The sequence below is a fragment of the Nyctereutes procyonoides genome, unplaced genomic scaffold, assembly GCF_905146905.1.
Source record: "Nyctereutes procyonoides isolate TBG_1078 unplaced genomic scaffold, NYPRO_anot_genome, whole genome shotgun sequence".
NCBI lineage: Eukaryota > Metazoa > Chordata > Mammalia > Carnivora > Canidae > Nyctereutes > Nyctereutes procyonoides.
This window is the reverse complement of record NW_026575120.1, coordinates 15410380-15425298: the sequence shown is the minus strand read 5'-3', so window position 1 is coordinate 15425298 and position 14919 is coordinate 15410380. Positions and strand designations below refer to the sequence as shown.

Sequence of the window (14919 nt, the reverse complement as noted above, 5' to 3'; positions counted from 1 at the left end):
TTTTTTAGATGTGATTAACATTTAAATCAGTGGACTTTGATAAAGCAAATTGCTCTCCATAATGTGGGTTGACCATCCAATCAGTTGCAGGCCTTAAGAGCAAAGACCAAGCTTTTCCCAAAAAAGAAAGAATTATTCTCCTGACTGCAACATAGAAACTAGCCTAAGTTTCCATCCTGCTGCTCTGCAGAATTCAGATTCAAGACTGAAACATCAACTCTTCTCTGAATTTCCAGACTGCTAGATTTTGAACTTGCCAACCCCCACTGTTAAATGAACTAATTCCTTGAAATAAACCACTCATTCTGTCCTTGTAAAAATACACACACATAAACACAAATACACACACACACACACACACACACACTATTGATTCTGTTTCTCTGGAGAACCCTACTACAGTATCCATAGACAAAAATAAAATCTTGACCTAAGTCTCACAGATTATTCAAAAATTTACTCAAAATAAATGATGTTTAGAAAAACACATGGCACAGGGTACATGGGTGGCTGAGTAAGTTAAGCATCTGCCTTTTGCTCAGGCCATGATCATAGGGTCCTGGGATCTAGCCCTGTGTTGGGCTCCCTGCTCAGCAGGGAGTCTGCTTCTCCCTCTGCCTCTCCCCCTGTTTGTGTGCACTTTCTCTCTCTCTCTCTCTCTCTCTGACAAATAAATAAAATCTTTTTTTTAAAAAAAGAAAAACACATGGCAGAAAATTTGGGCTATCTAGGACTAGGCAAAGAGCTCTTTGAGTTGACTTTAAAATGCTTACTCTGTGAAAGCCCATGTGAAGAGGATGAAACTTAAACTACAGATTAAAAGAAAATATTTACAAACCACTTAACTAACAAAAAAATTAGTATCCAGTGTAAAATATCAAAACTTGACAATAAAAAATACAACTAGAAAATCCAAAAAGAACTTTAAGAGATATTTTACTGACAAAAACATATAAATGGCATATAAACACACAAAAAGATACACATCATTAACTATTAAGGAAATGAAAATGAAAATTACAATGAGATATCACTATCCACCTATTAGAATGGCTAAAATAAAAAACTGATAACACCAAATGCTGGTGAAGATGCAGAGAAACTAGGTCTTTTATATATTGCTGATGGGGATGTAAAGTTGTACAGCCACTCTGGAAAATAGATTTGCAGTTCCTTATGAAATTAAATATATATTGGCCACATGGTTCAGCAACTGCATTCCAGGGAAATGAAAACATGTCCACACAAAAACTTACACACAAATGTCAATAGCAACTTATTTGTAGTAGCTGAAAACTGAAAACAACCCAAATACTTTTTTAAAGATTATTTACTTCAGAGAGAGAGAGAGAGAGAGAGAGAGAGAGAGAAAGTACATCTGCAAGTCGGAGGTGGGGTAGAGGGAGTGGGGAAGAGAATCCTCTAAGCAGAACAAAATCAAGAGTTGGGAAGTTAACCAACTGAACCACCCAGGAGCTCCCCAAATACTCTTTATGGTTAAGAATGAATGGTTAGGCAAACTGTGGTATAACTATACAATGGAATATTATTCTGCACTAAATATGAACAAATTATTGACACATGCAGCCTTCTTGATAGATCCCAAGGATATTATGCTGGGTGACAAAACTAATCTCTACAGGTTACTACATGATTCTATTATTATAACACTTTCCAAATGATGGAATTATAAAGATGAAGACCCGATTAGAACATGGGATCAGGTATACAGGGGAAAGATATGACTGCAAAGTGAAGCCATGACAGAGTTCCATTTTGGTGATGGAACGGTTCTCTGTATATTGATTGTGATAATAGTCCCATGAATATACACATGTTATAGAATTGCACAGAACTACACATACAGAAACACATTCATGTGAAAAGAGATGAAATTTAAATAAGGTTTCGATCAATTTCCTATTTTTTATATTGCATAGGTTAAAGATATTAAGACAATCTGGGTGTAGGATAGACAGGACCTCTCTAACCTACTTCCAATTAAAGTATAATTATTTCAAAATTAAAAGTTTAAAATTAAAGAAAAAAGATCAATTTGAAATGCTTTAATGTCCCTTTTTGTTGTCTGAATTGCTGGAGGCAGGACTTCCAATACTATGTTGAATAGCAGTGGTGAGAGTGGACTCCTGTCTGGTTTCCTGATCTAAGGGGAAAGGTCTCCCAGTGCTTCCCCATTGAGAATGATATTTGCCTGTGGGCTTTTCGTAGATGGCTTTTAAGAAATCGATAAAAGTTCCCTCTATCCTACACTCTGAAGGGTTTGAACAGGAATGGAAGCTGTATTTTGTCAAAAAGCTTTTCTCAGCATCTAATGAGAGGATCATATGGTTCTTTGTTTTTCTCTTGCTGATATGATGAATCCACTTGATGTTTTTACAGTGTTGAACCAGCACCCCGAAGTTTCTAGCACCATGTCCACAATCAGCCAAACTGTGGTAAGGAGCCACGGAGCACATCGAAAGATGAAAATAAAGAAATGTGGTTTATGTAAACAATGGAATATTACTCAGCCATTAGAAACAACAAATACCCACCATTTGCTTCAACGAGGATGGAACTGGAGGGTATTATGCTAGTGAAGTAAGTCAACCGAGAAAGGACAAACAGTGTATTGATCCACTTCATTTGGGGAAATATGAATAATAGTGACGGGTAATATAAGGGAAGGGAGAAGAAAATAGTGGGAAATATCAGAAAGGGACACAGAACATAAAGACTTCTAACTCTGGGAAAATGAACTAGGGTGGTGGAGAGGGGAGAGGGCGGGGGGTGGGGGTGATGGGTGACAGTGCACGGAGTGGACACTTGAACGGGATGAGCACTAGGTTGTATATTCTGTAGTATGGTAAATGAACACCAATAAAAATATTTTATAAAAACAAATAAAAAAATAAAAAAATAAATAAAACATCAATTAACAAGTGAAAAAAAAAACAAAGAAAAAAAGAAAAAAGATCACCAATAAACTATGCTAATTCTGGGTAAGTGGATTCCTTCTTCATATTTTTCTCCATTTCAAAAGGTATTCAAAGATATATTACCTTTAAAATTTATATTTCTATTAACTTTGTAATGTTAAGACAATGGAAAAAATGTTATAAACACCAAAAAATACTGGAAATAAGTGTTCTGAAATGTAAAGAGAATTTATTTCTAGGTGATAGTACTATAAATGATTTTTTTCCTCTTATTATTCCTTTTCTGTATTTTAAAGTCATTTTTGATGTATATAAATTATTTAATAGAAAAATCGTGTTAATTTTAATCAATCAAGTAAAGCTCAGCCAGAAAACATAAAAGAATAAGGAGTCACTGGAACTAACGTAAATTAATTCCCATGAAATGTGTTAAGCAAAAAGAAGTGCAAAAGTATTTATAGAACTTGTTTAAAAAAGGAGATATAAAAATGTACATATCTGCACCATTATGCAAAAATAAAAGATAAGATAACTGAAACTAAATAAAAACTAAGAGAATAGAAACTAATAAAAACTAATTGTTTCTCTATTGAGAGTAGGGGAGAGTAATGAAAATGGTAGAAAATTTACAGTGATGGGAATGGAGTAGAAGGATAAAAAAAATGATAATTCTTTGAGTATAACCATATATAATTTTAAATCTTTTTTTTTAATTTCTAAATTCTCTAAAAGATTTTGAGAGAGAGAGAGAGCACATGTGCACAGGAGCAGAGTAGAGGGCACAGAGGAGCAAAGCGGGGAGAGACTCATGCTGAGAACAGAGCTAGTCACCGGGCTCCATCTCACAACTCTGATATCACAACTTGAGCTGAAATCAAGAGTTGGGTGCTTAACCAACTGAGTGGCCCAAGTGCCCCTATAGTTTTGAATCTCAAAAATCATTTTATATTTCACATATCAAAAACTAAAATAAAATAAAGTGAACAAGGACAAGGGAAAATCCAAAAAGTTTACTGTTTTTCAAATGAACAATCTAAACATGTCAAGGAGGAAAAATGAATTAACCCAAATAATTCTTGAATAAAATATTTTTACATGCACTTCAGAATAAAGGCAAAAATAATTTCACAGTGGAATGAGTCAGCATTTCTGAGATGGTTTAATGTGCATTCCAGATGCATCCAAGGATGGAATTTACATATATCACTGTCAAAGAAAGTGCCAAAGTATATCACTATCAAAGAAAACAATCGCAGATATGAAAAGGTAGGCTAGAATGAACCCTATATTGTGGATTCAATTGAAAAGTATAATTTTGACTTCATGTTTTTTAATGTAGATATATAGATATAGAAATATATATAAAATATGAGTACGATTATATACATATATACATAAATACATATATTCATGTATATGTATCTATATATTTTCATATGCATGAATAGTATGTAGATATAAAAATTTCCTAGTTCTGTCTGCTGATGGGGCCAGAAAAAGTGACACTCCAATAGCAAAAAGCAAAATTAATACCTAGATCTTGGTTTCTAAATACCATTTCCCAATCAAATGAACCAGGGCTCCTTGGAGAAAGGCTGATTTTAAGAACTGGGGCAGGAAACATACAATATGAATGTAGAACATCTTGTGATTCTGGAAAGTAAGCAAGCACTCAGAAAGAAAAAAATCACAATGTTACCAGTTTGTCAAAGACATGAGTTGATTGACCAAATATAGAAAAACTTGAACAATGAAATCAATAAAGTAGTATTGGATTATAACCCAGACCATGAGTCTATAATGTTACAAATAAATGACTGAATACATAAATGTAGAACAAACTAACCTTCAGTGCAGAGGAATTCAAAATAATTTGTGTAGCTACTGAGCCTCCAAGAAGGTGTAACAAACTTAAATATGGGCTATGCACAGTAACTTCTTTCAAGGAAGTAGAATATAAAGATGGAAATAAAGAGTAACTTTACAGCAAGAAATCTGACAAATATTACCTCAGGCAAGTGATCAAGGTTAATATCAACACTTGACAATGATATGATGAAAGATACTTTACCTCTGGGGTTTCCTTCCAAGAACACATAAACGTAGCCTGCTCATGAGAGAAACATCGGACAAATCTTAATTTGAGGGACATTCTACAGAATATCTTACTAGTTCTCCTCAAAACTCACAAGGCCATCAAAAAAGAAATTATGAGAAACTGTCACTGTCAAGAGAAGCTTTAAGATACATAATAAATGTAATATGGCCTTTTTGGTGGAATCTTGGAAAAGACATTAGGTAAAATAAATCTGAATGAAGTATGGAATTTATTTAATATAATGTATGATTAGTTCATTGATTATAACAAATGCACCATATCATTGTTAGATGTTAATAACTGGGAAAATTGGATGAGTTGCTTATGGGGAAAGATGGATAAATGGGCAAGAGTAATGGTATGCTCTAAAACTGGGCATGGTGATGGTTGCACAATTCCATATATTAACCAAATGCAATGAACTGTACAGATTATGGGTGATTTTTATGGTAAACAATATTTCCATAAGGCTATTTAAAAATGAATTGCTTGGTATATTGCCAAAATGAGTATACTATAAATTTTTTTTAAACACTGGAAATTTTGTAGTTCTAATTACCATAGCAGGACCACACACAGTGCCATCTTGTACAAATGTATCATCTCTATCCTCAGGTGTTTCATATGTTGTCCATGTATTTTTAATGACCTTTTCTTTGCTTCGATATGTAGATACACACATTTCCTCTCGGACATGTGAGTAAATCACAGACAAATTTGCACGTGATACTAATGCCTTGTGTGGCCACGCACAGACTAATTTTCCACATAGAAGATTACTAGAAGCATAAGGAAGGAAAAAAATCATCATATTATTTACTGAAATAACATAGATTGCTGATGTACCTAAGTTTAAAAAAAAGTGTTTTACTAATAACTAGTTTTACTAAATTAACTTACTAACTTAACTCCAGTTTTCAACAATTTTCTCTCAGAAAACATTTTTGAGCACACTGATTTATGTATGATGTGACATTTTTTGTTTTGTGAGGCTATGTGCCAAGGGAAAAATTAAAATTTGAAATCTGACAGCCTGGTCTGTCTTATATTAGTTTCTGAAATTTGAGCTAGTCTTCAATTATTTCTAGCAAATTATAACTAGTCTTCAATTATTTCACTAGTAAAATAGAATAAATAATTATTACTACAAACATCATTGTTGTAAAATTATAAGCACTGAACACATATCATTTGTAGCCAATGGGTACAGCTCAGATCATAAAAAAAAAATAAATCTGTGATAAATTGTCATATATTCTAGGACCTTAGCAACATTTAACCTACATCCCAAACAAAACTACAAATTTCTAAATACATACCTAAAACTACAAAAGTCTCGGCCACAGTTTCCATATCTATCTGCTCTTGAATTTATTTCATCATAACAAGCAAATGAACCACCTCTAGAAGCTAAAAGAAAAAAAAACTTAAGTAAATTAAAGTACATAATTCCAATAATCATTGTAGAAATAATAAGCTGATTTTGGAAATTATAATGAGATACTTAAGGAGGTTTATAATTAATTAGAATTAAAAAGTTGCTGAGGTAGATCTAGGATTAAAAAGAGAGCTTCTCATTTTAAGCTTGGTAAACTTTGTTTCATATCAAACAGAAAATAAACAGCAACATTATTCATATGGCATTATATTATTAGAAATATAATAATTGGAAGTATTGTCCTCTCTTTGCCCTCTGAATTGTTTTTCTTCCTTAGCTGACTACCCAATGTGAAAATATAGTTTGTGTTAGTCCAAACAAAACGGGAGCAAAAGAGTATCTATGATTCAATACTGATAAGAAACTCAAGGAGTATTTTTCTGAACTCTTCTTCAACACTAAAGTCCTCATTTCTGTTCCCTTGTATCCTAACAATCACACACACACAAAAATTAAGGGGGTCCAGTCTGAAATGGCCACTTAGGAAGGCCCTGAACTTCCCTCCTTGCTCACTCCAAATCTATACCTATTTATAAATTCTTCCTAAAAAGCTAAGTACTTACTAAATGGCTTCTGCACAATGAAAAGACAGAAAGACCACACAGAGAACTGCAACAGAGATGGAGACCATGTAACAGAGGAAACCCTCACCCCTGATGTTACAGTGGGAAGGGATAGGGACCATGAGCAGATTCATCTGCCCTGAATCATAGGGGAAAAAAAGTTGCAGTTTAAAAGAGCAACTAGAATTTAAGAGATCCAGCCCTAGAACTCCAAATGCTGGGAGTGCTGCTGGTACTCTACAGGTCAGAGTGGCTGCTGAACACCACAGTTTACATATGCCCTCCACCTTGATAGCAGAGACAAGGGCAGGGTCCTGATGCTACAGCTAGTCAGCTGCTTCAGTGAACCCTGGGTTCCTAGCCCGTACCAGCCCAGGACACCGTGAGCACAGAAAAAAAAAAAAAGCCATGGTTTAAAAGAGCAACTAGAATATAAAAGAATGAGGAAGGAGGAAAATGGTAGAAGAGTAAGGGTATTGATTCATCTGGTCCCCCAAACTTACTTAGGTAACTTTCAAAACATCCTCAACACCTACAAATTCAACTTGAGATGTAAACAGAGAACAGCTGGAATGCTACAGAGAGAAAAGTGATAGCTTCTGACAAGGTAGGAAGGTGGAGAAAAGGAAGATAAATGGGGGTGGAGGAGGGAGCCATGGAAAGCTGCTGTAGGAAAGCAGGGCAGCAGAATATCAGGAACTTTAATACCTCAAAGAGTCTTCCCTGACTGAGTGCTCAGTGGGAAAACAGGTCAGAATCACAGGAGAGCCAGAGAAGCCTCAATATTCCCGGAGACACAATAAGAATAGGGGCAACCAGGAGAATGCTCACTGCAAATTGTGGTCCAATCTTGGTAAAAGACTGGAATGCTGCAACCCTCCAGGGCATCTGGGAGAAGCCAGCCAGGTGTGTGTCCAACACCGGAGTTATCTTTACCTAGAGCCTGGCACAGAGGGATGCAGGCTGTCTTCCGGTTCCCTTCAGCAGAGGCAGACCCCGTGGGGACAAAAGACAGTGAAAACTCTCCTGCCACTGGGCACCCTTCAATTTGTACAAAGCAGTGCTCCCATGCCTGCCCCCAGGAAGATCTGAGCCAGTGTGCACTGAGAGACTGTGGTTCAGTACACGTGATGGTGTCCAGCCCCAGAGCCAAGAGCTCCCCCGTGTACTGAACTGCAATCTCTCAGTGCACACTGGCCTAGATCCTCCTGGGGGCAGGCAGGGGGTACTGATTTGTACAAATTGAATGCCACCTACTGGTGGGAGAGCTTTCACTGTCTTCTGCCCTCCCAGGTTCCGCCTCTCCCAGAGGGGACAGAGGATAGCCCACTCCTGTATGCTGCTGGACTCTCAGGGCAGAGAGAGCTCAGCTGCTGGACTTCAAAACTAGTCTGCCTCTCCCAGATGCCCTCGGGGGGTTGTTGCCTTCTAGCCATTTGCCAGGACCTAGGAGGCTTAAGTCCCACAATTGGACCATGGTTTGCTAGTGAGCTTTCTGCCTGACGCCCCTAGTGAGCTTACTCCCTGGCGCCCCTATTCATACTTTGTCTCTGGGAATATTGAGACTGCACTGCCCCTCCTGCAAGTCTGCCCTATTTCCCCACTGTGCAGTTTTCAGGCAGGGAAGACTCTCTCAGGAGCAGATTTCCAAAGTTCCTGATTATGCCCTGCACTGCTGCCTTGCAGTTGCTTACTGAGGCTCCCTCCCCTTGCCATTTATCTTCTGATATATCCCCTCAGTTTCTTTTCAGACTCCTACCTTGTAGGAAGTGATCACTTTTCTCTCTGTAGCATCCCACCTGCTGTCTCTTTACATCTCAAGTTGAATTCATAGGTGTTCAGGATGGTTTGAAAACTATCTAGATAAATTTGGGGGACCAAATGAAATGAGGACCCTTATTCTTCTGACATGCTTCTTGCCATCTTGCCTCTCCCAATCACATATTACCCTTTTGTCATTAATAATTTTACCTTAAATACTATTCTCACTGATTTATATTGCTATACCAACTTGATCTTTGAAATTTAGACTTGCCTAGTATATGTTTTTTTCATCCCTTATTCTCAATCTTTGTTTTTAGTTGATGTCTTATAAACAGCCTTCATATGGGACACAATAATGGAGTTTGCTATGCATGTATGTTTAACATATGATGGTGATACAGGAGAGCTAGGTTCTTATCTCATGGAGTCAAAGAATGAATATCATGGGCAATGGAGAGTGAGTAAAGCGATAGAAGTTTATTAAGCAAAGATAACAGGGAAAGCTCTCAGGAGAGAGAGGGGTCCTGAAAGGGTTGCCACTGAAGGCTTTTTGGCAGGCCTTTTATTGAGAACCTAACCAGTGAGCCCATGGTCTTGAGATTTTTTTGTGCTTTCTTGAGTGATTGGCATATGGCTGACTTTGGGTCTGGTGAGTTTATGTGACTACTTGGCAAGCATCACAGGGAGATATTTTTTAACTCTGCTCACTCATACAGCCATTCTGCACTGGAAAAAATGACTAAAATAATTCACCACAAAAGAAAGAACCAGAAGTAATACTCTGCCACAGACCTACTTGATATGGATTTAAGTAGCATGTCAGAGATACAATTCAGAAGTACAATTATAAAACTATTGGTAGCTCTGGAAAAAAGTATAAAAGACTCTAGAAATTCTCTTACTGCAGAACTGAACTCTAATCAGGCCAAAATTAAAAATACTTTAAGATGCAATCTAAACTGGATTCTATTACTGTTAGGGTTAATGAGGTGGAAGAGAGAGTGAGTGACATAGAAAATAAATTGATAATAAGAAAGCTGAGGAAAAAAGAGAAAAACAAGAACCCATGAGGAACGGCTTTGGAAAATAAATGATAGCTTGAGAAGGAAGAATATATGTCTAATTGGGATTCCAGAAGATGGGGGGAGAAAGAGAGAGAGAGAGACAGAGACAGAGACAACCACAAAATATATATGAACAAATCATTGCTAGGAACTTCCTTCATATGGGGAAGGAAACAGGTATTCATATCCAAGACATAGAGAGGATACCCATCCCAAAATCAACAAAAAAATGACCAACACCGCAACATATAATAGTGATGCTTGCAAATTTCAAAGATTAAAGAGAAAAATCTAAAAGCAGCTGAAGGCAAGAAATTCTTAACTTATATGGGGAGAAATACCAGATGAACAGCAGACCTCTCCACAGAGATCTGGCAGGCCAGAAAGGGCTGGCATGATATATTCAGAGTATTAAATGAGAAAAACATACATCCAAGAACAGTTTATCCAGCAAGGCTGTCATTCAGAATAGAAAGAGAGATGAAGACCTTCCAAGATAGAAACAATATAATCCTCTCTCAAAAAAATTGGAAAAAAACTCAATATACAAGCTAACCATGCAACTAAGGGAACTGTAGGAAGAACAGCAAACAAAGCCAAAACCAAGCAGAAGACAGATAATAAAGATTTGAGCAGAGATCAATAAAGTGGAGACCAAAAGAACTGTAAAACAGATCAACAAAACCAGAAGATGGTTCTTTGAAAGAATTAATAAGATAGATAAATCCCTAGCCAGCCTTACTAAAAAGAAAAAAAAGACTCGAATTAATAAAATCACAAACAAAAGAAAGATCACAATCAATACCAAGGAAATACAAAGGATTTTACAAATGTATTATAGGCAACTATATGCCAACAAATTAGGCAGTTGGAAGAAATGGATGCATTCCTGGGAAACCTATAAGTTACCAAAATGGAAATAGAAAATCTGAACAGATCAATAACTGGTAAGAAAATTGAAGCAGTCATCAAAAACCCCCTAAGACACAAAAGTCCAGGGCCAGATGGCTTCCCAGGAGAATTCTACCAAACATTTAAGGAAGAAATAATAAATATTCTACTAAAGCTATTTCAAAAGAGAGAAGTGGAGGTAATACTCCCAAACTCATTCTATGAGGCCAGCATTACCTTGATCCCAAAACCAGACACCCCACCGTAAGACACCCATTCATAAAGGAGAATTACAGATGAAGATCCCTGATGAACATGTATGCAAAAATTCTCACTAAGGATTCAACAATACATGAGAGGATTATTCACCAGGACCAAGTGGAATTTATTGCTGGGATGGAAAGGTGATTCAAAATTCATTAAACAATCAATGTGATAGATCACATTAATAAAAGAAAAGACAAGAATCATATGGCCCTCTCAATAGTTGCAGAGAACTCGTCTGACAAAATACAGCATCCATTCCTGATTAAAACTCTTCAAAGTGTAGAGATAGAGGGAACATATCTCAATATCATAAAAGCCATATTTGAAAAGCCCACAGCAAACATCATTCTCAATGGGGAAAAACTGAAGGCTTTTCCCCTAAGTTCAGGACATGGTGGGGATGTCCACTCTCACCACTGTTATTCAACATAGTCCTAGAAGTCCTGGCCTCAGCAATCAGGCAACAACAACAACAACAACAAAAATAAAGTGCATTCAAAATGGCAAAGAAGAAGTCAAGCTCTCCCTATTCATAGATGACATGATATTATATATAGAAATCCCAAAAGACTCCACCCCAAAATTACAAGAACTTGTACAGCAATTCAGCAATGCAGCAGGTTACAAAATCAATGCACAGAAATCAGTAGCATTTCCATACACTAATAATGAGACTGAAGAAATAATAATGAGACTGAAGAAACTAAGGAATCAATCCATTTATAATCATATCCAAAACCATAAGATATCTAGGAATAAACCTAACCAAAGAGGTAAAGGATCTATACCCTAAAAACTATAGAATATTTATGAAAGAAATCAAAGAATATATAAAGAGATGAAAAGACATTCCATACTCATGGTTGGAAGAATATTGTGAAAATGTCTATGCTACCCAGAGCAATTTACACATTCAATGCAATCCCCATCAAAATACCATGGACTTTCTTCACAGTTGGAACAAATAATCTTAAGATTTGTATGAAACCAGAAAAGACCCCAAATAGCCAGAGGAATGTTGAAATAGAAAACCAAAGCTGGGGGCATCACAATGCTTGACTTCAAGCTGTATTACAAAACTCTGAATATCACATCAGGGGAAAACTCCCTTGCTGGGAAAGAAAAACCCAGGGAAGAGGAAATCAAAAAGATGTCAAGATGCCCTTCTCACTTGCTACAGTAAAGCCACTTAAGGCTATCCATTCATAAAGAAGATGTGGTCTATATATACAATGGAATATTACTCAGCGAAGTAAGTCAATTGGAGAAGGACAAACAGTGTATGTTCTCATTCATTTGGGGAATATAAATAATAGTGAAAGGGAATATAAGGGAAGGGAGAAGAAATGTGTGGGAAATATCAGAAAGGGAGACAGAACATAAAGACTCCTAACTCTGGGAAATGAACTAGGGGTGGTGGAAGGGGAGGAGGGCAGGGGGTGGGGGTGAATGGGTGACGGGCACTGAGGGGGGCACTTGAAGGAATGAGCACTGGGTGTTATTCTGTATGTTGGTAAATTGAACACCAATAAAAAATTAATTTATTAAAAAAAAACAAAAACAAAAACAAAACTCTGATCATCAATACAGTATGGTACCTACACAAAAACAGACACATAGGTCATGGAACGGAATAGAAAATTCAGAAATTAACCCTCAACTCTATGGCCAACTCATCTTTGACAAAGCAGGTAAGAGTATCCACTGGAAAAAGGACAATCTCTTCAATAAATGGTATTGGGGAAATTGGACAGCCACATGGAGAAGAATGAAACTGTACCATTCTCTTATACCATACACAAAGATAAACTCAAAATGGATGAAAGATCTAAATTATGTGAGACAAGAATCCATCAAAATCCTAGAGGAGAACACAGGCAATAACCTCTCAAGAACTTGGCCACAGCAACTTCTTGCAACACACATCTATGAAGGCAAAGGAAACAAGAGCAAAAATGAACTATTGGGACTTCTTCAAGATAAAAAGCTTCTCTGCACAGCGAAAGAAACAGCCAGTCAACAAAATTACAATACAACCTACAGAATGGGAGAAGATATTCACAAATGACATATCAGATAAAGAGCTAGTATCCAAGATCTGTAAAGAATGTATCAAACTCAACACCCAAGAAACAGACAATCTAGTCATGAAATGGGCAGAAGACATGAACAGACATTTCTCCAAAGAAGACCTACACATGGCCATTGGCACATGAAAAAATGCTCCACATCACTTGCCATCAGGGAAATGCAAACCAAAACCACAATGAGATGCCACCTCACACCAGTGAGAATGGCGAAAATTAACAAGACAGGAAACAACAAATGTTGGCAGGGATGTGGAGAAAGGGGAACCCTCTTGCACTGTTGTGGGAATGCAAGCTGGTACAGCCACTCTAGAAAACAGTATGGAGGTTCCTCAAGAAGTTAAAAATGGAGCTACCCTATGACCCAGCAATTGCACTACTGCATATTTACCCCAAAGATACAGATGTCATGAAACAATAGGACACCTGCGCCCCAATGTTTTATAGCACCAATGTCCCTGATTGCCAAACCATGGAAGGAGCCACGATGTCCTTCAACAGATGAATAGATAAAGAAGATGTGGTATATATACGCAATGGAATATTACTCAACTATCAGAAAGGACGAATATCTACCATTTGCTCTGATGTGGATGGAACTGGCGAGTACTATGCTAACTGAAATAAGTCAATTGGAGAAAGACCATCATCATATGGTTTCCCTCCTATGGGGAATATAAGAAACAGTGAAAGGGACTATAAAGGAAAGGAGGAAAACTGAGTGGAGAAAAAATTGAGAAGAAGACAGATCATGAGAGACTCCTAATTTTGGGAAACAGAAAGAGTTGCAGAAGGGGACGAATGGGATGGGGTGGGATGGGGTGACTGGGTGATGGCACTAAGGAGGGCCCTTGAAGGGATGAGCACTGGGTATTATAGTATATGTTGGCAAATTCAATGTAAATATAAAAATTAATTATGGACAGGAGAGGAGCCTCAGTTCCTTATTTGGCTTACCACCTCAGTGACCCCCATGATCCTAGTCCACACCATCACCAGCAATCCTTCCAAGGTGGCTCAAGCACTATGCACACCAAGACACCTCCAGTCAGTGCTCACTACAGCTCCAGCCCTCTTGCCAATGTGACACAGATGCAAAGCACCCAGAGAACATACCAGGCCACCTTGGCTATAGATAGCTTGCCAGAACATCCCCAGCTCAGAAAGCTCTGGGGCCTCCCAGCTCACATTTGTTTCAGCTCCAGCCACTGCATAAGAGCAACTCCTGCACAAAGTGCCCAGGTAATGCCCAGCCCATGCCTTGCCTTGCTCCAGCTATCCTGCAAGAATACCATCTGCATGGAGTAACCAGGGACAACATGGCCTGCACCAACCTTAGCATCAGCTATCCTGCCATGGTGCCTTCTGTGCACAGAGCCCTGGGACCCCTCCATTTGCATCCATTCCAACTTGCAAGAACAAACTCCAAGGTTGATTAAAGGAAGGAAGGAAGAAAGATAAGAGTAGAAATAAATGAAAAAATAATTTAAAAAACAATGAAATAAAGAGCTGGTTGGTTCTTTGAAAAGATAAAAAAATTGATAAAACTTCAGTCAGACCCATTGAGAAAAAAAGAGGACTCAAATACATAAAGGGAGAATTAAAACATGAGAAGTAACAATTGGCACCACAGAAATACAAAGAATTATAAGAAACTACTATGAAAAATTACAGAACAACCTAGAAAAAACACATAAATTCCTAGAAACATAAAATCTATCAAAACTGAATTAAGAAGAAATAGAAAATCTGAGCACACCAATTAATAGTAATGAAATTGAATCAATAATCAAAAAACTACCAAAACA

At 37.3% G+C, this 14919-nt stretch overlaps 1 protein-coding gene across 1 annotated transcript in view; it reads right to left on the bottom strand.

Annotated features, from left to right (window-relative positions):
• Positions 1 to 14919, bottom strand: part of LOC129516126 (disintegrin and metalloproteinase domain-containing protein 5-like) — a 130279-nt gene that overhangs the window by 27624 nt on the left and 87736 nt on the right. The window contains exons 15-16 of the mRNA XM_055335463.1: positions 6357 to 6447; positions 5597 to 5816 (exon numbers count right to left, since the gene is read on the bottom strand). Coding sequence (XP_055191438.1) covers positions 5597 to 5816; positions 6357 to 6447 — 311 coding nt within the window. The remainder of the gene's footprint in view (positions 1 to 5596; positions 5817 to 6356; positions 6448 to 14919) is intronic.